Source organism: Myotis lucifugus, unplaced genomic scaffold (genome assembly GCF_000147115.1).
Source record: "Myotis lucifugus unplaced genomic scaffold, Myoluc2.0 scaffold_43, whole genome shotgun sequence".
Lineage (NCBI taxonomy): Eukaryota > Metazoa > Chordata > Mammalia > Chiroptera > Vespertilionidae > Myotis > Myotis lucifugus.
In genome coordinates, this window is record NW_005871091.1 from 851,803 (window position 1) to 873,467 (window position 21,665).

General features: G+C 41.0%; 1 protein-coding gene across 1 annotated transcript in view; it reads left to right on the forward strand.

Annotated features, from left to right (window-relative positions):
- SUSD1 (sushi domain containing 1) overlaps positions 1-21,665 on the forward strand; it is a 65,193-nt gene that overhangs the window by 29,326 nt on the left and 14,202 nt on the right. The window contains exons 9-12 of the mRNA XM_006088097.3: positions 3,451-3,560; positions 6,552-6,744; positions 16,431-16,522; positions 17,764-17,950. Coding sequence (XP_006088159.1) covers positions 3,451-3,560; positions 6,552-6,744; positions 16,431-16,522; positions 17,764-17,950 — 582 coding nt within the window. The remainder of the gene's footprint in view (positions 1-3,450; positions 3,561-6,551; positions 6,745-16,430; positions 16,523-17,763; positions 17,951-21,665) is intronic.

The following is a 21,665-nucleotide window of genomic DNA, read 5'->3' on the forward strand; positions in this document are numbered from 1 at the left end:
GGATGATCTCTTCCCACCCACCCACCCTAGTCTTCCCTCTGAGATTTGGCAATCTGTTCCATGCTTCTTCGTCTCTGGATCTATTTTGTTCATCAGTTTATTTTGTTCATTAGATTCCACATATAACACAGAGGCTTTCTTTATATGTGGAATTCACGACGCAGATCACTTATTCATACACATGGGAAATGTTTATTGACTACCTACTACACGTTTGATATTGTTTTAGGCATTGGGAGTTCAATAGTGAATGAGACAGAAATCCCTTCTCTCATGAAACTCCAGCCGTGGCCGGTAAAAATGTTATTCTCTTTTAAACTAAGTTTTCCTCATACCCTGTGAGTTCTTTGGATCTTCAGAATTTGGTTCTATCTACACATTAGGAACATTTTCTTTCATTAAAACTCTGATTATTACGTTTTTATTTTATTTTATTTTGTTTGGCCTTTTGGCTCTTCAGGTACTCCTATGTGGAATTGTTTGTCCGCATTGTTCTCTCGTTTATGTGTTATGTGTTATGTCCATGTCTTTTTCCTCTGTCTTCTGAGGATGTGGCACGTCTGTTCTCTGTGTGCATTCTTGCACATGTGCATTGACCTTTCTGATCTCTATCATTTCTAATGCACTTTATATTCTGTTGTTGCACTTTCGTTTCCTTTTGTTTCTTTATCTCATCCGGTTCCCTTGTTAGTTCTGCCTCTCTTAACCAATGTCCCCTCTGTTAGTGCACTTTCTTATTATTTCATCCTTTATCTGTTTGAACCCATCTTTAAAATTTTTTTACTGAAAGTATATAACACATGTTGCCTAACTTTGTTATTATTTTGCTCAATATTTCTCCCCCCTAAAGTATGTTCATTCTTTGCCTTCTAAACACAATCTCTCTTTTGCTCTTTGTAGGACTATTTTATGGGCTCTACCCCCTTCTGGATTATTGATTCTTGGAAGATAAAAGTTTTATTAGGTGTGACATTTTTTTGGATAAAATGGATGCTATTGCCCTGGCCAGTGTGGCTCAGTTGGTTAGGCGTCGTTGTCCCTTGCACTGAAGGGTTGCAGGTTTGATTCCTCAGTGGGGCACATGCCTGGGTTGTGAGATTGATCCTCGGTAGGGGGTGTTCAGGAGACAGCGGACCGATTTTTCACTCTTGCATCAATGTTTCTCTTGATCTCTCTCTTTCTCTCCCTCTACCTTCCTTTTTCTTTATAAAACTCTCTCTCTCTCTCTCTCTCTCTCTCTCTCTCTCTCTCTCTATATATATATATATATATATATATATATATATATATATAAAAACAGATGCCATTACCTTTGATCTTACTTTTTATTGGATAATATTAGCATGCTTATCTCATACTGAAGGATCTCATCTTGAAGGATTTACTGTAAGCTGGATGATCTAGTGTCCTTTGGGGAGCAGCTATGAGAAAACCCACTGCCCTGAGCTTTATTTCTGAGCACTTTGCTGTTCTGATTGGTAATGTTGTTACTCTTGGGCCAGCTCAGCGTTGCCTGGCTTCATTGTGATCTTACAGCCTATGAAGGCAGGAAAGAACCAAGTCTCTCCTTTTGCCAACCCAGGCTGATGGAACCTCCAGGTTCTAGGCCTCCCCTTAGAAGATCTCCAGTGTGCTAAAGAGGGACTATCATTATCAATAGTAGTGATAATAGTAGTACATATACTGTTTACTCCGCCTGCCTATCAGATTGCTTGATGAATTAAAAAAAAAAAAGAAAAAGAAAAGATGTTCAACCTTTACTTTAGATCTGCTGTGCTGGGGGATTCTGATGTGCAGTTAGGATTGGGAACCCCTGGGATAAATGGCTGCAGATGGGGAATTCATCACTTTATTGTCCTGTGGCCTGTTCTAGCTTCCAGCTCCCACCTCTGTGGACACTGCTCCTCCTCCAGTTCCATCCTTTGAGGCTTTGAGACCATGTCCTTTGCTTGGAAGGCATGTTGCACGGTATCTCTCAGTGTCTTTCTTTCTCTCCCGCTCCCTTCCACACGGTGCTAAGCTGAACCGTCTTCATGTTTCTGCCTTTTGTACGGCAACCCACCCTTCTTCCAGACCCAGATGCAAATTCTGACCCATTTTTACAATCCTCAGTCACTTCTCTCTGGATTGCGGTGGGAAGTGGGAACCAGATGCCTTTATTCACGTTGCCATCAGTCCCTGGATTCAGATGATAATGGCTGTAAGTGGGGAAATCCTAAGGAGATGGGAGCTATGCAGACGGCAGTTTTGCTTTATGTTCTGTTTGTGCACATTGACCACATGGGATATTTCTTAACATACATTTGATGTGCCTCAAAGTCATTTGCATACGTGTGACAGTTTTTATTTCTGATGTCCTTAGGAAACCTTTGACATAAAAGCTGTGAAGATGAAGGCGAACACGTGATAGGCCTTCAGATTCTCTCTCATAACCGTATTTCCACATTTCCAGTTAGAGCCAAGAATATTTTCTCCCAGCTAATTGCCTTGTGCTGCAAATGCCCGTGACGGTTACAATTCTGTGGACAGTTCTGATTTTGAGTAGAATAATTTACTGTAATCATCATTACTTCTTAGGTAGCAGAGACTCCTGTGGGAGAAATATACATAAAAGGTGTTTATAAAAAGCTTCCCTCTGACAGACATTCAAAGTTTTTCTCACTTGTAGAAAACACGTAGGCTTGTGTGGTAGGAAATTTGCTTTTCCTTGAAAATTAGCTGTGGTACTCCCAGACTCTTTGTGAGTTCTTTATTCATTACCAACCTCTTCTTTTGATTACATTAAGAAAATGGAGCATTGATGGAATGAATTCGACTACAGGAGGCATGAAATTACTTTTTTCTGTATAGTGGGTGAAATAAGTCTGTTTCTGATTATTTTACTGCCCTAGTACTCATATGAGTAGCTCTCCTGAAATACTGTCTGCTGTGAGAACAAACATCTCACTAGTCACCTACTTTCTCATCATCTTCTAGGTTGGAAACACTCACTCTGAGAGTTCTATTCCATGGCCTTTGCCTTTATTCACCTTTTTCCTAGTCTCAGATTTCTCTGGCCATTTATATGCTTAAAACTTGGCATTTTACTTATGGACCATCCAAGTGATAGGATTAACTTTCTAAAAATACCACAGCTTTATTAGCTTACAGCAATTTTTTTAAATGCATTTTTTTTCTTCATTTGGTACTCTCAATAGCCTATGATGTAAGAGAAGCAAACTGGATGACTTGATTTCACAAATTAGGAAACAGGTTCAGAGGGGCTAAGTGGGTTAGCTAAGGTCATACAATTAAGAAGTTGTAGAGCCAGGACTTGAAGCCAAATGCAATGCTCTTGCTGTTAAACATCCTATTGGCTCTCTTAAGATGTCAACATTTCCATTGTAATTAGCCACGATACGTTTTGCTAAGATGATGCAACCTTTCCATATGTTCTCTCTTATTTTTTAGAAGATGATCTCTTAGAAGATGATGGGATTTTCAATGTCTCACTATTTAATGAAACTTGTTTGAAATTGAACAGGCATGCTAGGAAAGTTGGATCAGAACAAATGTACCAAGTAAGATCTTTTATGTTATTTATTAAAGAATTGGGTCACTTAAAAATTTGGGTGCTCTCTAAGTGAGGATTCAAAGTGTGAAACCACACATGAAATGAACTTCTAGACAGTTTGATTTTTGTTTCCAGCGATGGATATGAGATGTGAGATGGATACAAGTGAGGGACTAAATTGAAGGAAGACCCTATTTGGTGACTTGCTATCATTTTCCCTGTCTGGTATTTTATATGTATTATAATTTAGTGCATTTAATAATTGCAGCTTATTTTGCTATTAAGTTCACACTTGGATGTGGGTTTTTTAAGAAACTTATTGCATGACTATTGGTCCTCATTTAACTTGACTTTTTTATGCATTGCAAATCTCAAGTAAAATTATGAATAAGTTCAGGCAGGAACTAAGATTTGTTATTTTTGTGCCATAATTTCAGTGCCTAGGAAATCATCTGGCAATGAGTAGACTAAGTATTAAATTAAAATTAATCAATTAATTAATCACTTACCAAAAGTGTATCATGTATTGGGACCTGGAAATTCCAATTCAAACTAATTATACAATTAAACAGACCACTATAATATGGCATAATGAGTGATTTTATAAAAAGTAAATCAATGAATAGGATATTGTGTATATGTGTGTGTGACCAGGTATAATTTTTTAAAAACAAGAAGTAAAGATGGTGTTGAATCAAGGAGAATGAGCAAGAATTAACCAGTTAAAGAGGTGGGTGAGGGTGAAAAAGGGCACACTGGGCAAGTAAAGTTGCAAATTGAGTAATAGAGAACGTGACTCTCTTGGGGAACAGAGAAACTAAGGGGAAGTGGGAAGAGATGAGGCACAAGTCTAAGCAGTGGCCAGATCATGAAAAGCCCTGTATCGTGTACTTTTATGTGTTGATCTTATGTTGACGTCTATGTGGAGGCACTGAAGGATTTTACACAGGTGAGTGAAATATTCAATTTTTCATATTCGAGAGAACACTGGGCCTAGAAACATATTCAAGTACCCAAATAATTTAATATAGGATAAAAAATGATCTTTCAAATGAGTACAGAAATAAATGGTTCTGAGACAATTGGTTAGCTACGTGGTTAAGAAAATACCACATAGTTAAAAAGAAGTTGTACACACCCTAAGACCCAGCAATTCTACTTTTTAGTATATACCTTAGAGACATTTTTGACTTGCATTTAAGGGATATATAATTGGATTTTCATTACATCATTGCTTACAATAATAAAATATTGAAAATAACTTAAAAGTTCATCAGTTGGAAAATAGAGAATTTTGATGTTTGGTTGAATCATCTGAAATTACTGCTACTCGGCCATTTTATACTACAGTCATAAAACTGAATATTACATAGGTGCTAAAAATGAATAGACTAGATCAAAATAATTCATCATGGATAAGTCTCAAAAACAAAATATTGAGTGGAAAACCCATACTGTGTATGTATGGTATGAACACAGACACACTCAGGCAAAAATCAGCTTCTTTAAGATAGAGCATCTACACATGACAATAACTAAAAGCGTTTTAAAATACAGAATTTTTTTTGAAGATGACAGAAGTATTTGTTGAGAATCATATGCTTTCATGCTCACACTAAAGTGGTGCTTTCCCAATAGGAAACCACAGTGCTATTAGAACAAGCAGATGGACCCTGGGCAGCCAAAAGTTACAAATTCTCAGGTCCACTCTACCATCCTAGTTCCTTACTTTTATATCTTTTGTTTCTTTTTTGTTTTTGTTAATCCTCACCTGAAGATATTTTTCCATTGATTTTTAGAGAGAGTGGAAGGGAGAGGGAGAGACAGAGAGAGACAAACATCGATGTGAGAGAGACACATCAATCAGATGCTTCCTGCATGTGCCCCAACCAGGGCTGGGGATCGAGCCTGCAGCCAAAGTATGTGCCCTTGACTGGAATCGATCACGTGACCACTGAGCAAAACCGGCTAGAACTTGATAGAAAATTATGAGTGAGGAAATTTAGAGGGATTTCTTGAGAGAGATCATCTCTAGTGGGAGTGAGCAGTGCAGACGATTAGGGGATTATGAGATGTTGGTGGAGCAACTCTGATGATGACACAGTCTAGGATGTGACTGTGGATCTGAGTCACTAAAGTTCAGTGAAAGAACTTCATAGCATTGAGCTCAAGGTACTCTGAGGCCAGGTTTTGATGACTTATGTATAAAAACATTTAAATTACACAAGAGAATGCTGGGAATTGGGGAGAGAGGACTCTCCCATGAGTGTTGGATGACTGTGAAAGAATAACAGTGATGAGGAAGGATAGCGGGTGGGATAGCCAATGACATGAGCATCAAAGGAAACACTAACCACATGAACACCCAGCTAAAGCACACTGATCGTTCAAGGGCTGATCACATTACATTACTTCTGGGACCCTCACATATATTTGCTCTTATAAGTCCCTATGTTATACCTGCAACTTGAGTTTGGTGATGGAGGGGGTATCATTGGTTTTTTGTTGTTGTCTTTTTTTTTTTTAACCAGAGCTCAACTAGAAAAGAACAAGTGAAGTAACATTGCCCAGTTGCTTTGAATGCATAATTTGAAGTCATTCTCATAAGTTTAAAAACTGTTCCTTGAGGCTTATCTATGGATTTCTTAGGAATGAAAAGAATTTAAAATAATTTTGCCCAACAGCTTCAGGGCAATCTCCTTCACTGGGTAGGCATTAAGGGATCATTTTAGAATAGCCAGACGTCTTGCTCATCTGAGATGAAGTTGTGCATGCTAAGCTTAGTCTGTAGCTGTTTGAGGGGGAAGTTGCATAGACTAGGTAGGGCAGCTTTGTAAAGTCCTTCCCAGGTTAGATTGCTATTACATTAAACATACTTCTAACTGGGTCAGAACCAATAGAAGGAAACTTCTTGCTTTATAGTTATTTTACTTCTAGTCTAGAAAGCTGCAAACCAACAGAAAAGGTAATGCAATACTTTCTTTTAATCTCACGACAGTTTAAAATTCTGGGTCGAAGGTGGTATCTGAGTGATTTTTATCACGCAGCATCATTTAACTTCACAACGGGGGAACGAGCTGCGGTTGTGTGTTTGGACCTGTACCCGGCAACTGATTACACAGTGAATATCACCCTGCTGGGATCGCCTGAGCAGCACTCAGTGCAAGTAATGATAACAACTGCACCTGCAGGTAGGTTTGCATGCCTCTCTGTTCTGTATCTCAGGACCACAGGCGAAATATGAAAATTGTACGATGTGGGGACCACAAAGAATGCTAGTCTGGGAGACAAGAGATGTGGATTCTAGTCCTAATAAACTACCAACTTTGTCTGGGGATGAGGGTGCCTGAAACTTACCACCTCTCCCCTTCCACACAGAGGTGCTGGCTCATAGAGGTACAGACCAGGAATGGACTGTTGTACTCAGACCTCCCCTGTAGTGATGGATTGAATATTCTGTGAAGCCTCCTATCTCTCACCCCAAACTTGAGGCAGCTGAGCCCTAAGGGTAGTCATTATAGACAGCTAGAACTAACTTCCAGGGGATCAGAAATGTGAGCTGCTCTACGTCAGCACTGGCAGGACAGAGAGGCCTCCTGAGCAGACCATGTGTGAGCGCATTAACCCCCATAGAGAACAGTGGCCTAATGAAGGTCAGGTTCCTTAGAAAGGCCCCATGGCCTTGTGAGGATGCCACAGAGGCCAGCTCTATCAACTCCACAGCTCCCCCTAGTGGGAAGGGACACAGAAATCTCTATAAGGTCTTTTGTTCTTTCATCTACTGGGGTTTCCCAAATTTATGGCCAACCAGGTGTAGAGGCTGCCCCCTTTGAAGGTAAACAGTAGCAGAGGATGGGTCCTGCTCCTGTCTTCCTGAGGTCTCCCTCTCATACTCACTGCAGCTCTTAGCGGGAAGAAATTAATCAAAGAACTTATATGCATATATGCATAATCCATGGGCACAGACAATAGTGCCATGAAGGCCTGGGGTGGGGTGGGAACCTGGTGGAGTGGGGCAATGGAGGGGGGAAGGGGGGCATTTGTTATACTCTCAATAAGAAAGAATTTTAAAAAGAAATAAAAAAAAAAACCCAGCCAGCATGGCTCAGTAGTTGAGTATCGACCTATGAACCAGGAGGTCATGGTTCAATTCCAGGCCAGATCATATACCCGGGTTGCTGGCTCAATCCCCAGTGTGGGATGTGCAGGAGGCAGTCAATCAATGATTCTCACTCATCATTGATGTTTCTATCTCTTGCTCCTTATCCTTCCTCTCTGAAATCAATAAAAATATATTTAACATATAAATGAATTAAAAAGGAGGAAACAAAGAATGATGATGATATCCACATTCCACCCAAGAGGTTCTGACTTCATCTGTGTGGAGAAAACCACTGTCACACGCAGTATTCTACGAATGTGCCCAGTAATAAGAAAAGCAGCTTCCTTGACCACAGCTCAGGTATTCACTGTGAATTAAAATCAAAAGAAGGGGGGATAGAGCACTCTTCTCTCTATTCCCTGGTAGAAAACCCTGAGGGTAGTTTATGATGCAGGTTTCAAATTGCACGCATCATTTGAGCTCTACAGTGACCTTATAAAACATCTCCCATAGCTGATTCCTATTTACAGAATTGAAGTCCAAACAAAAGATAGTCAAAGGCCACAAATAATTTAACATTGTTTCTCGTATTTTCCCACAAAATGATAAATATTATAACTGTTCTCTGTTGGAAGAGTTATGTCTGAAGTCTGCCTACTTGTCTTACAAACCATTAGCCTGAGAAGTTCATACTTGCAGTTGGTCAAGCCAGAAATTGGCTTGGTATACCCAATCATTTGTAATGTGTCCAAAACAGGGAAAGTAATTTAAAAAAAGAAAGAAAAAAGATAGTGATATTGTAGATCCAGCTAGGTAGGACCATACTCATGGGGTAAATAAAGAATTCATTTACATATTGTCTGTGACTGCTTTTGTGCTACCAAGGCAGAGTTGAGTGGCTGTGACAGAGCTGATGGCCCAGAACAGTGGTCGGCAAACTCATTAGTCAACAGAGCCAAATATCAATAGTACAACGATTGAAATTTCTTTTGAGAGCCAAATTTTTTAAACTTAAACTATATAGGTAGGTACATTGTTATTACCTTAATTAGGGTACTCCCAAGGCTTAGGAAGAGCCACACTGAAGGGGCCAAAGAGCCGCATGTGGCTTGAGAGCCGCAGTTTGCCGAACACGGGCCCAGAAAGCCTGAAATATTTCCTAACTGACTCTGTAGAAAAAAAGTTGCTGACTCCTGCTCTGAGTCATTAATGTTTGCTTTCATATTTATTATATCCTTTCTCTTGCTTTTCTTTTTTTTAATCTTTAAATTCTTTATTAGTTAAGGAATTACAAATGTGTCCTCATCCCCCCCACCATTAACCCCCATCCTCCCCCCCACTCATGCTCTCATCCCCCTGTTGTCCATGTCCATTGGTTTGGCTTATATGCATGCATACAAGTCCTTTGGTTGATCTCTTCCCCTTACCCCCACCCTCCCCTACTTTCCCTCTGGGGAGTGATAGTCTGATTGCTGTTTCTCTGTCTTTGGATCTGTCCCTGTTCATCAGTCTATGTTGTTCTCTATATTCCACAAATGAGTGAGATCATGTGGTATTTATCTTTCTCTGACTGGCTTATTTCACTTAGCATAATGCTCTCCAGTTCCATCCAAGCTGTTGCAAAAGGCAAGAGTTCCTTCTTTTTTACCGCAGCATAGTATTCCATCGTGTAGATGTACCACAGTTTTTTAATCCACTCATCTGCTGATTGGCACTTAGGCTGTTTCCAAATCTTAGCTATGGTGAATTGTGCTGCTATGAACATAGGGGTGCATATATCCTTTCTGACTGGTGTTTCTAGTTTCTTGGGATATATTCCTCGAAGTGGGATCACTGGGTCAAATGGGAGTTCCATTTTTTGTTTTTTGAGGAAACTCCATACTGTTCTTCACAGTGGCTGCACTCGTCTGCATTCCCATCAGCAGTGCACAAGGGTTCCTTTTTCTCCGCATTCACACCAGCACTTGTTGTTTGTTGATTTATTGGTGATAGCCATCCTGACAGGTATGAGATGGTACCTCATTATTGTTTTGATTTTCATCTCTCAGATGATTAGTGACTTCGAGCATGTTTTCAGATGTCTCTTGGCCTTCCTTATGTCTTCTTTCGAAAAGTATCTATTTAGGTCCATTGCCCATTTTTTTATTGGGTTGTTTATCTTCTTTTTTTTTTTAAGTTGTATGAGTTCCCTGTAAATGTTGGAGATTAAACCCGTATCGGTGATAACATTGGCAAATATGTTCTCCCATGCAGTGGGCTTTCTTGTTGTTTTGTTGATGGTTTCTTTTGTTGTGTAAAAGCTTTTTTTTGATGTAGTCCCATTTGTTTATTTTCTCTTTATTTCCATTGCCCTAGGAGCTGTATTGGTGAAGAAATTGTTTTGGCTTATGTCTGAGATTTTGCTGCCTGTGATTCCTTTAGTATTTTTATGGTTTCCCGTCTTATGTTTAAGTCCTTTATCCATTTTGAGTTTATTTTTGTGTATGGTGTAAGTTGGTGGTCTAGTTTTATTTTTTTGCATGTATCTGTCCAATTTTCCCAACACTATTTATTGAAGAGACTGTCTTGACTCCATTGTATGTTCTTGCCTCCTTTGTCAAATATTATTTGAGCATAGTGGTTTGGGTCGATTTCTGGGTTCTCTATTCTATTCCATTGATCTATATGTCTGTTCTTGTGCCAGTACCAGGCAGTTTTGAGAACAGTGGCTTTGTAATAAAGTTTCTTCTTAATGTCTATTAATTCCTTAAACATAATTGGTAATTAAGAGGATTAATAAAATTTCTAGGTTAAGAGTGCCCTCTTCTGTCATTGAGTGAAGTGCAGTTTCTTTAGAGGATATTTTTGTTGTGGTTTGTTTTTTTTTGGTGAGGGTGGGGATGAATTGTGTATTCTATTCTGGGATTCTCTTTTGCCTTGTGGAATCTTGCATTTCCCTCTGAGTTCCTTTTCCTCATCACCACGTAGTCTCCCAAGGACACCAAGTCCTTCCTTTTAATTCTCTTCTTTCCCAGAAGCAGTACCTTTCTCCTCTCTGGAGTCTCAGAGACTTGTGAGACTGAATGGGTTATGGAGAACCAGCACAATTCCTAATACACAATAAGCATCTACCAAATGTTAATTATTTCTTACATTTACCTTATGACATTTGCTATGCACTCTCTTGTAGTTTTGTTATACTGATAGAGGGTGCAACTCTTCTCCTAGATGAAATACATATTAAGGGCAGAAACTATGTCTTATTTAGAGCACCTCTGTTCCATTGGGTTAATACGATATGAGGTGCTTAGCCTTTCCCTTATTGCTGATTGTTTACATTTAAACGACTAAAAATGCTGTGCTTGCCACTGTCCTGGACACGATGAAGGAGGAGCTCTCAGTTCAATGGGGTGATAGACAAGGATCAACAGTAATACAATGCATGAAATGTAATTGAGGCCTGGCCGGTAGCTCAATTGTTAGAGCCTCAGTCCATGCACCTAAGGGTCTTGGGTCCGATTTCTGGTCAAAGGCATGTACCTGGGTTGCAGGTTTGAGCCCTGGCCCCAATCGGGGTGGTTGTGGGAGGCAACCAATCGATGTGTCTCTCTCACATAGATGTTTCTCTCTCTCTTCCCCTCCTAATCTCTGTCCCTCCCATTCTCTCTATAAATCAATGAAAAAAAAAATCCTCAGGTGAGGATTAACAAACAAAATGTAATTGAGGTATTTGCAAGGTACTAAGGGAGTACAGAGGCAGTAACGATTGATTTTGCCCAGAGTTGCTCTCCCGCATTCCTGTGAGCAGGAGGAATTATAGACCCACCTCTATACCATTACGTGTGCATACCCAACACCATGTGGGAGTCCAATATTAGCTTATCTCTATGGATAACTATTTCCCAACTCAATTTATTTTCCACTGATTTGAAATTTCACTGTTTATAAATTCCCATGCATAGATAGATTTCTGGATTCTGTTTTGTTTCATTGATCGATTTATTTATTTTTAAATCTAAATATATTTTTTATTCATTTCAAAGAGGAAGGGAGAGGGAGAGAGATAGAAACATCAATGATGAGAGAGAATCATTGATCGGCATGCTGTCTCCTGGGAATTGAGCCTGGGCATGTGCCTTCACTGGGAATCAAACTGTGACCTCCTGGTTCATAGGTTGATGCTCAACCACTGGGACACACAGGCCAGGGTTGCTCTATTTATTTCACTTATACCTTTAGTACTTACAAACTGTTTAATTATTGTAGCACTCTTAATGGGGGTGATACCACCTTCAGGGGTCAAAATTCACCCCAGGAGGGCAAAAATTAGTTATTGAGGGGCAAAAAAATATATATTATTATTTTTATATATGAAGCATAGTATACACACGATATCTAAGAAACACAATTTTCTGTGGTGTTAGCCCCTAACACCACAGAAATGCTGTTTAAAACAGACTGTTTATGGCCCTAGCTGCTTTGGCTCAGTGGATAGAGCATCAGCCTGCAGACTGAAGGGTCCCGGGTTTTGATTATGGCCAAGAGCACATACTTGCGGGCTCGATCCCCAGTAGGGGGCATGCAGGGGGCAGCCAGTCAGTGATTCTCATCATTGATGTTTCTCTCCCTCTCCCTTCCTCTCTGAAATCAATAAAAATATATTTTTTAAAAATAAAAAAGACTGCTTATGGGACTATAATGAAAAAAGGTTGAGAAACACTGTTATACCTTTATAATAGGTACTGATACCTTGTTGTGTCCTCTTTCAATAGCTTTTCCCTTTGCTATTCTCATGAATTTTCCCAAAGGAATTTAGCAGTAATTGCTTTCTGTTGAATGTGTGTGCCCAACTGATTCCTGCATCTGGGCCTTTGACCTTGGAGCCCTCGGTGTGACCCTTCTATCTCCATTCTTGGTGGCTCATTCACTCACATCCTTCAGGCTCTACTTATGTATCACATCCTCAGAGGGCCTTCCCTGGGCATCCTAGTTGTCCCATTATGGTGCTTTTCTTCATAGTCTTTACTAGCCCACAAGATTATATTTTTATTTATTTGTAACTTTATTTTCTGCCTTTTTAACTAGAATGACTTCCATGAGGTGCAGGGATTTTGTTCACCACTTTATCCTTAGCCCCTAAGGCATGCCTGGCACATGGTGAGAACTTTCTAAATAGTCATTGAATGAATGTGAAAACTTACCACATTTCAAGGAGGGCCATCGGAATCACCATTGGAAGTGCAGTCCATTTATAGGTTCATTGGTAGAGAATTGATTTCTTTTCACCTGCGAGTCTTCCTGTTCACAGATGTGTCATTTCTCTCTTTATTGTTTTCTGCTTTGTCCTTCAGAAAAAAAAGTTAAAAAAATCTTCCTGCAACTCTTGGACATTTCTAGTTAGATTTATTTCCAGGTATTGGAAGTTTGTTCGTGGTGGTTTTTTTGTTTTTTTAAATATTTAAAACAAATATCTATCTACCTATCTATCTATCTATCTATCTATATATTAAATATATTTTTATTGATTTCAGAGAGGAAGGGAGAGGAAGAGAGAGATAGAAACATCAATGATGGGAGAGAATCATTGATTGGCTGCCTCCTGCATGCACCTTACTGGGGATTGAGCCCACAACCCGGGCATGTCCCCTTGACTGGAATCGAACCAGGGGCCCCTCAGTCCACAGGCCGACACTCTAGCCACTGAGCCAAACCGGCTAGGGCTTTATTTATTTATTTGAGAAAGAGTGAGAAAGAGAGAGAGAGAGAGAGAGAGAGAGAGAGCTTGAACCTGACTGGGGGATCAAACCCACAACCTTAGTATATTGGGATGATTCTCTAACTAACTGAACTATCCAACCAGGGCTGTTCATGGTGTCTTCTCTTGTGAATAGGGATCTTTTAATTTTTCTATTGTCTTTTATTTGGTGTTTTACTTTCTGATTGCTGGTATAAGTTACTGTAAATTTAGTGGCTTAAAACAACACAAATTTACTATCTTATGAAAAAGGGAAAATCCATTTCTTTGCCCTTTCCAGTTTCTGGAGCCTGCCTATATTCCTGGTGGAATTCTCTATCTTTGAAGCTCATCAGTTTAACCTCTGCTTTTGTTCACAAATCTTTTTCTAACCTGGATTTTCTTTTTTAAAAAATATATTTTTATTGATTTTAGAGAAGAAGGGAAAGGGAGAGTGAGATAGAAACATTAATGATGAGAGAATCATTGATTGGCTGCCTCCTGCACACCACCTACTGGGGATCAAGCCTGAAACCTGGGCATGTGCCCTTGACTGGAAGTGAACCTGGGACCCTTCAGTCCGCAGGCTGACGCTCTATCCACTGAGCCAAACAGACTAGGGCCTTTTTATTTCTTTTTTAATTAGGGGGAGGGGGAGAGAGAGAGAGAGAGAGAGAGAGAGAGAGAGAGAGAGAGAGAGAAAGTCCACGTGAGAGAGAAACATCGATTGGCTGTCTCCTGCACGCCCCCTACTGGGGATTGAGCCTGAAACCTGGGCATGTGCCCTGACCTGGATTTGAACTGGAGACCTCCTTCTGGTGCACAGGATGGTGCTCAACCAACTGAGCCACACCAACCAGTTACTCTGCTTTTCTTGTCTTCCTCTTGTCAGGACCTTGTCACTACTTTGGGCTTGTGTGGCTAATCCAGGAAAATCTCCGGAAAAGCTCCCCATCTTAATCACATTTACAAAGACCTTTTGCCAGGTGATGTAGCATGCTCACAGATTCCAGGGACCAGGGTGTGGACATCTTTGGGGGGGCCATTATTCAGCCTGCCATACTTGTTCTTGCAGCTATATAGGAAACGATTAGTTTTTCTATGTTCTTGTGGTTGTGTGCACTTTGCCAAACTCCTATATTTGTTTTTCTGTTTTCAAGCCATTTTATATTTTTCAGTTGATTCTCTTAGATTTACTGGCAGTTGCGTCATTTGTTCTCTTTCTTACTGGTATTTATAGCTCATTTTTTTCTTGCCTCTTTCTGATTGTCTGGAATCTTCTGACTAATGCTAACTAATAGCTATGAGACCATGCATCCTTGTATTGTTCTTAACTTTACTAGAAATTGCTTCATTGTTTTACTGAGAATGTTTTATAAGCATGGTGGCTTCTAATAAACACTTTTAAATTAAGGAGTTTCTATCAAATTAAATCCTAGTTTACTAAGATTTTTAGTTAGGAATGTATTAATCCTAAATATTAAATGTATTAACCATTGTAATTATAAAAATAACCATATGTTATTTTCTCTTTTCATCTATTAATAGCTTTCCCAATAATGATCATCTCTGTATTCCCAGAATAACTCTCTCTTGATCATAGTGTATTGTATTTTGAATTTACTGCCTATTCGCTAATGGTTTATTTTGGATTCTAGTATTTATAGTAATAAGTGAGTTTGGCATAGTGTGTTCAGTGATTGGTTGTGCCATCCTTGTACTGTTTGGGTGTGTGATTATCTAGTCATAGTGAATGAACTGGGAAACTTGCCACCTTTTTGTATAGTCTGGAACTGATTAAATAGTAGTGAAGTTATTTCATTTTTGTATGTGTCATCAGTGTGAGGTTCCTTGGGCCACTACTACTTATCTCTAAAACCATCTTCTCTATCCAGAAGTGAGGTATGTTATCCTAAATCATCTATACCTTCTTACTTACTCGGTCTTACAACATTTAGAGGATAGCATGTGACCTGTGGGACAGGTTTTCTCTGGGCAAAGCCACCTGGTCCATAAAGAACTCTCACGTTGACCAACTTGGCTTCATTCGTAGGAACCTGTCGGGCCAGGGGCTTACACATAAAGGCTTGGTTCCCATGAGACTTCTTTTTCAGATGCTGTGGGAGTTGTCTTTATCACGTCTTAATTATCACAGTGTTCCTATGAAACTTCTTAGCAAGACTGCTCCCTTTTTTTTTTCACTTTAGGGACAGGGATAATTATTGAAGGTGGTAGACCTCTGATATCAGAGTTTTGAAAAGTAGTCTTTATTTTAAAAAGCTGGTGGTGGAGGTTGCTTCTTTGTTACACTGTACTAGATCTGAACTAACTTTGGATTGATTACCATGAAACGGAGCAGAGGCCAACAAGTACTTTAATCATAAGAGATGAGGAAGCCCAACCAATAGAAGCCCAACCATAGAAGCCCTTTCCATCATGAAAAGTCTGACTGCTTACGATAGGGATGTTCAGTCCCTCACAGAGCGATTCTCAGTTCAGGGCTGAAATGTTGCCCTCAGCTCAGAATTGCAAACTGATGCTTATTTGTATAAGTGATGTTGTCCAAAGCTGGTACAATGAGTTGCTGTTTTAACTTAAGTAAACCAAGGAAGTTTGCAGAAAAATTAGATATTTAAATAGTTTTTTTAAAAGTACCGTATTTTTTTAAAAAAAATATTATTTGATTTGATTTTATTGATTTTAGAGAGAGGAAGGGAGAGGGAGACACGCCCCCTACTGGGGGTCAAGCCCACAACCCAGGGTGTGTGCCCTGACTGGGAATGAACCATGACCTCCTGGTTTATAGGTTGATGCTCAACCTCTGAGTCATAGCAGCAGGACAGATTTAAATAATTTTTAAGAGGGATCCTCTGATTGGACATCTTGTAATCCTATATCTTTCATTAGGGCTGATTTTACATAAATATAAAAGTGTGTTACCACTCATTTGTAAACTAAAATACTGCTGAAATCATTCTATGTAAATGCTTATCCTTGGAAAATGAAAAGGTAGTATTTTTGTACAGGGTGTCCAATGACTTCTCATTCTGTTCTCCCTGCAGTTAAACAGACCATCAGCAACACTTCAATATTTAATGAAACCTGCTTGAGATGGAGAAACACGAAGATAGCTGGTAGAGAGGAAATGTATTTAGTGAGTTACTGAAAGTTACTCTCTTGATGGGTGTTTGTGTTGTGTGTGGGAGGTTTAAAAAATATCAACGCACCTAAAAATCTGCTTACATAGCTGCCATTGCCAATAAGAGAATTACAGTGACAGTTACAATCAGAAGCAATAAAATGGGCACTTCTGCTGCATTTTTGACAAGAGTGACCTTGGGGACTGGTGAGAAAGCCAGGAGAGGTGTTTTGGGTGTGAGCAGAGTTGATGTTCAGGCAGGATCCGAGGAGGAATCCAAAGGCTTTTGCATGTGTGTGTCTCTCCACACCAGTGTCCCTGACAAGGGTCTGAATGTGTTGCCTAGAGCATCCAGGGGAACTTTTGAAGCTAGATGTGGTTGTCAGTAAGAAAGTGAAAGATCCTGGGATGAGCTGTTATTAAAAGGAATTAAGTAGAAAGAAGCCCGCGCGCGTGTGTGTGTGTGTGTGTGTGTGTGTGTGTGTGTGTGTATTGGCGCAGGTACTGGAATGTTACAGGAAAGTATAGGGAATGTCAGAAAGGGGTGGGCAGAGGAGAAAAACCCTTCCCAGGTTTCACCAGACCAGCTGAGGGTATTCTAATTCACGTCCTGCTTTGGAGAAGCCCTACTTCAGATCTTTGTTGTTGTTGTTAATCCTCACCTGAGGATATTTTTCCCATTGACTTTTTAGAGAGTGGAAGGGAGGGAGGGAGGAGAGAGAGAGAGAGAGAGAGAGAGAGAGAGAGAGAGAGATGTGAGAGAGGAGAAACATCAATTGATTGCCTCCCTCATGTGCCCTGACCTGGGCCTGGGACCGAACCTGCATCCCTTGACGAGGACTCAATCCGAAGACCCTCAGGTGCGTGGGCCGATGGTTCTAACTGCTGAGCCACGCCAGCCAGGGCTTTACGTCAGATTCTTAATTTTCTTTCTAGGGAAATGTTCTTCGGCTTTGCTTCTAAAATTTTGCCAATAGACTTTCACGTTGAACTATGTATCGTGTATGTGAGAACAAGAAGGAGAAAGTTGCCAGTGTTTGGCCCTCGACCTTTTGTGCATTTTGATATAAAAATATATTTACCACACTGATAGTATTTAACTACAATATTTGTGGTATGACGACTCTAATCTTTACTTATTGCTGCATTTCACGTTTTGAAGGAACTTTAGAGTCAAGGGCAAGAGAGTTCATGAGAAAGGTAAAGATCTAGCCCTTCAAGCTCGTGATTCACCTGCAAACTTGTCTGTGTTCTAGCTCCGCATTCAGGGCCAGAGATGGTATCAGGAGGAGTTTGCCCAGGAAATCACCTTTAATATCACCAGCAGCAGCCAGGCTCCTGAGATGTGCTTAGACCTGCGTCCGGGTACCAACTACAGTGTCAGCATTTACGCTTGGTCTTCTGTCCTTCCCGTGCTCATCTCCCTAACAACCCAGATAACAGGTACATCTCAAATAAAGGTATTTGGATGCACAGAGTCACCACGGAGCTGTGGCTAGGCCTGGGTAAAGAGGAACAGTATTCCTTTTTATCATTATGTGATGAACTTTAAGAAAGAGAGGAAGAAGGACATGGAATTGGAGAGGGGTGCTCAGGGGCCTGAAACGGTGACTGTTTTATTTCTTACAAAGATATCTGAAACAAAATGTTATCTTTGGTTAAATTTTGGGTGGTGTGTACCTGAGTGTTGGTTCAATTCCTTCTGTATTTGTGCTTATGGCCACCAGGGAGCACTGGTGAGCTGCTTAAGTTCATTGAGACCACAACAGCATATTTTCCAACTCTACCCTACTTTAAAGAATTTGCAATTTTAAAAAAGTGTAAAAATTCAAGCTGTTAAGATCTCATGAAAGGGGGGGGGGGAGGACCCATCCCTTTTATAAAAGAGGAAAAAAGGGAACTTTATATGTTGATGCGAAGAGGTACGCCTGCCCAAGATGTGGCTTTATTTTAGTAAAATTGTGAACTTTTGAATTTTACCAGAAATGTTAGGCGAGGCATTTGGGTCTGGAAAATGCAAAGCAGCTGATTTCCCAGAAGAAAAGTGAATGAATTTTCTTCTGAGTGTCTTACATTAAACAAAATCTTCCTGATGGGAATAGGATGAAAACTAGCGCTCTAGCTACGCTGCAGTACTGCTGACTTCAGCAGAGGTCTGAAGTTCTAGGAGTGCGGAAGGACAGGGACACGTGTTGCCCTGAAAGGGGGTGAGAGGGGCGGGTGAGGTGGAAATCCGTTCGGTGGCTTTTAGAAAACGTGAATGGGAACGTTTTTGTTTTTTTTTTTTATATCAGAAGAATATATGTTGTTTTGTTTAAACTTTAGAGGCACATGTGGTTGTCGAAGATGTGGCTTTGTTTCAGAAACATCATGGACTTTTGAATTTGACCAGAAATGTCAGGCAAGGAAGGGGGTCGGCCCTGGAAAATGCAGCTTCTGATTTCCCAGAAGAAAAGTGAATGGGATTTCCCTTCCGAGTGTCTTACATTAAACTTAATCTTACTGACGGGAACTCCCAGGAGCCCAGAACCAGGGTTTCTGTGGGGCAGAGGAGTGGGGGAGGGGCATGCTGCCACTTAACAATTTAATTCAGCGGACATTTATGGATCGGTGATGTACAACGAGCCGGGCTAAATGCTGACGGAGATGTAGAGATGAAAAAAAGATTGTTCCTTCTTGCTGGGAGCCAAGTCTTTATCGATGGGGAGATGTAGCTAGCCTTGTGATGTCTGATGACTTATGGTGTAAGCTACCAGTTCTCCTATTGCCATCAATTTCAATTGATCCTGCCTTGAGTGGGTGGCAAAATCTCTATGGGGTGGTAAGGATGAGAAAAGAACAACTGTGGTGTCTTTATTTATGCATATTTGTTTATGTGTATTAGTTCCTTGCACTTACTTGAAGTTTACATAGTATAATGTTGGGACTTTGGTACAAATAAATTTTTCTCCTGTTTTTGGTTCTTTTAGTTCATTTTGGTGGGTTTTAGAGGAATTTTAACACATTTGCCCTTACATTACCTCTTTTCTCTATGGATTTTAATAGTTTGTCTACATTAATGAAATGAATCTTTTGTTCTGCCTATCACAACCCCCAGGCTATTTACACTTCAATTTTCTTTTCAATATTCTTTTTGACATTTTAAAATTTTCATGTGATCAATTCCATTGATTCCTTTATGGTTTCTGCCTCTGGTCATGCCAAGAAAAGCCTTCCCTACCCTGAAATCAGATTAATTCTTGTTTTCTAGTGCTTCTTAATATCTTTGCTTTTCACGGTTAAACTTAGATCCATTTGGAATTGGTTTGGATGTGCTAAATTCATATAGTAGTATCCCCCCCAAATGATAAGCCAGTTTCCTGTCACCTTTGGGAAGACTATTCATGTCACACACTTATTTACTTTCACTTATTTATTTGGGTCTCTTTATTATCTTCTTATTTAAAAAAAATTTTTTTCAATTATTTGGGTCTCTTTCAAGACTGTCCTAGCTTCTTCCGTTCCTTTGCCTGCCCTGTGCTTATATCTCACTATTTCAATTATGGTAATTTTAGAATATATTTAATATTTTCCAGGGCAAGTTCTCCTTCATTGCTGTCCTCCACACTCGTTCAAGTTTTCCCACAGGGCAGCTCCAGATTGTCCTTTGCTTCTAGGAGGGGCTGGATGTTGTCAACACCTGGGAATGGCTGTGAGGGTCGCCTTCTGGGTCCTCCCCGCTTACACGCCCAGAGGAAAGAACTGCGCTCTGCAGAGACCACCCATTTCTTGCCTGGAATCTGATTTGGTTTCAATCTGCCATGAGGCTAACGGAAAGGAGAACAAATCTGCCAAGCACAGCAGCTGGGGGGATGGGGAACAGGACCTTGGGAAAAATGGCTAGAAGTTAACGTTCTTTCACCTCGAAAGGTGGCTGAGTGAGAACGAGCGTGATGAAGTTCAGGGGTGTACATTGGAGAGGTGGAGCGGACTGTTGAAATCTCAGGTGGGAAGCCCAGCGCAGGCCGAGCAGAAAGCACAGGTGACTGAATCAACCTGATGGTAGCGGCACATTCAGAACCGAAGATCCAGCGCCGGCGGGCGGCCCTGGGCAGAGCCTCGGAGGGCCTCCTGCTCCGCTGTGGGTGCGCCTTTCAGAGCTGAGCGAGCGCTTTGTTCTGCTGTTACCGAGGGCGAGGGCGGTGAGAACGGGAGAACAGGTGGTTTTAAAAGGTTAGTAGAATTAGAGGTTTTCATCTCAGAGAAGATCAAACAGAGGAATAACTTAAAAGAGCCTCTGGAGGGTTCTCACAGAGAAAAGAGTTCATCTCGCTCTGGGCGGAAAGCAGGAAATGTGTGATAAAAACCACTTAACTTTACTGAGACACCAGAACAACACAAACAGAAGGGCATCTCAGTGGCAGCATGAGGGCTGGGGGCAGAAAGCCTCAAACTGGAAGGGGCACATTCCCGTGGGGCATGGGCCGGGGCTTTGCCAACTGCCTGCCCCGCTTCGGGTCATTACCCGGAACCTAGCTGGTCTCGCTCGGGAGTGTCAGTATGGACTCTCTTTCTGGACGCCTCTTAGAAACAGCCTAGACCTTCAGCACCTTTGTGTGAAGCCCTGATTGTCGCCTCCTGGGGTCCCCGGCAATTCCACAGGTTTCATACATCATCCGAGTGACCATACCTGGTGACATTGGAAGAAATTCCAGATTTAGCGCTGCGTAACAAAAGCTACAGGGACTCTCACTCTTCCACTTGGTCCTAGAGGCCTGGGTTGCCCAGTGGTTCCCTCTGGGCCCATCTTTTCTCAGATGCATTTATACTGTCCCCCGAATAACCATAGCCTCTCCTACTGACGACTGACTCCATGGCACTGCCACAGTGTGCTGCTGAGCTCTGGACCTGTATTTCTACACTCGATCTTAGCCAAGAGGCCGAGAAGCAATCAGATGTGTGTTTCCAACTGGCTGCTGGACAATCCCACAAGCACGTCGAACTTCACAGGGCCAGTAGGGAGCTGCTTCTGAACTTTCCCCTTGGACCGCGATGAAGGTCGTCACTACTGACGCAGAGGCCAAAACCCAAGCCCAGATTCCTTCCCTTGCCTTGTCTTCCACCACTTCCTGTTCCATCTCTCCCCACCTGGCCCTCTTCTTCAGTCTCCGTGCCACCA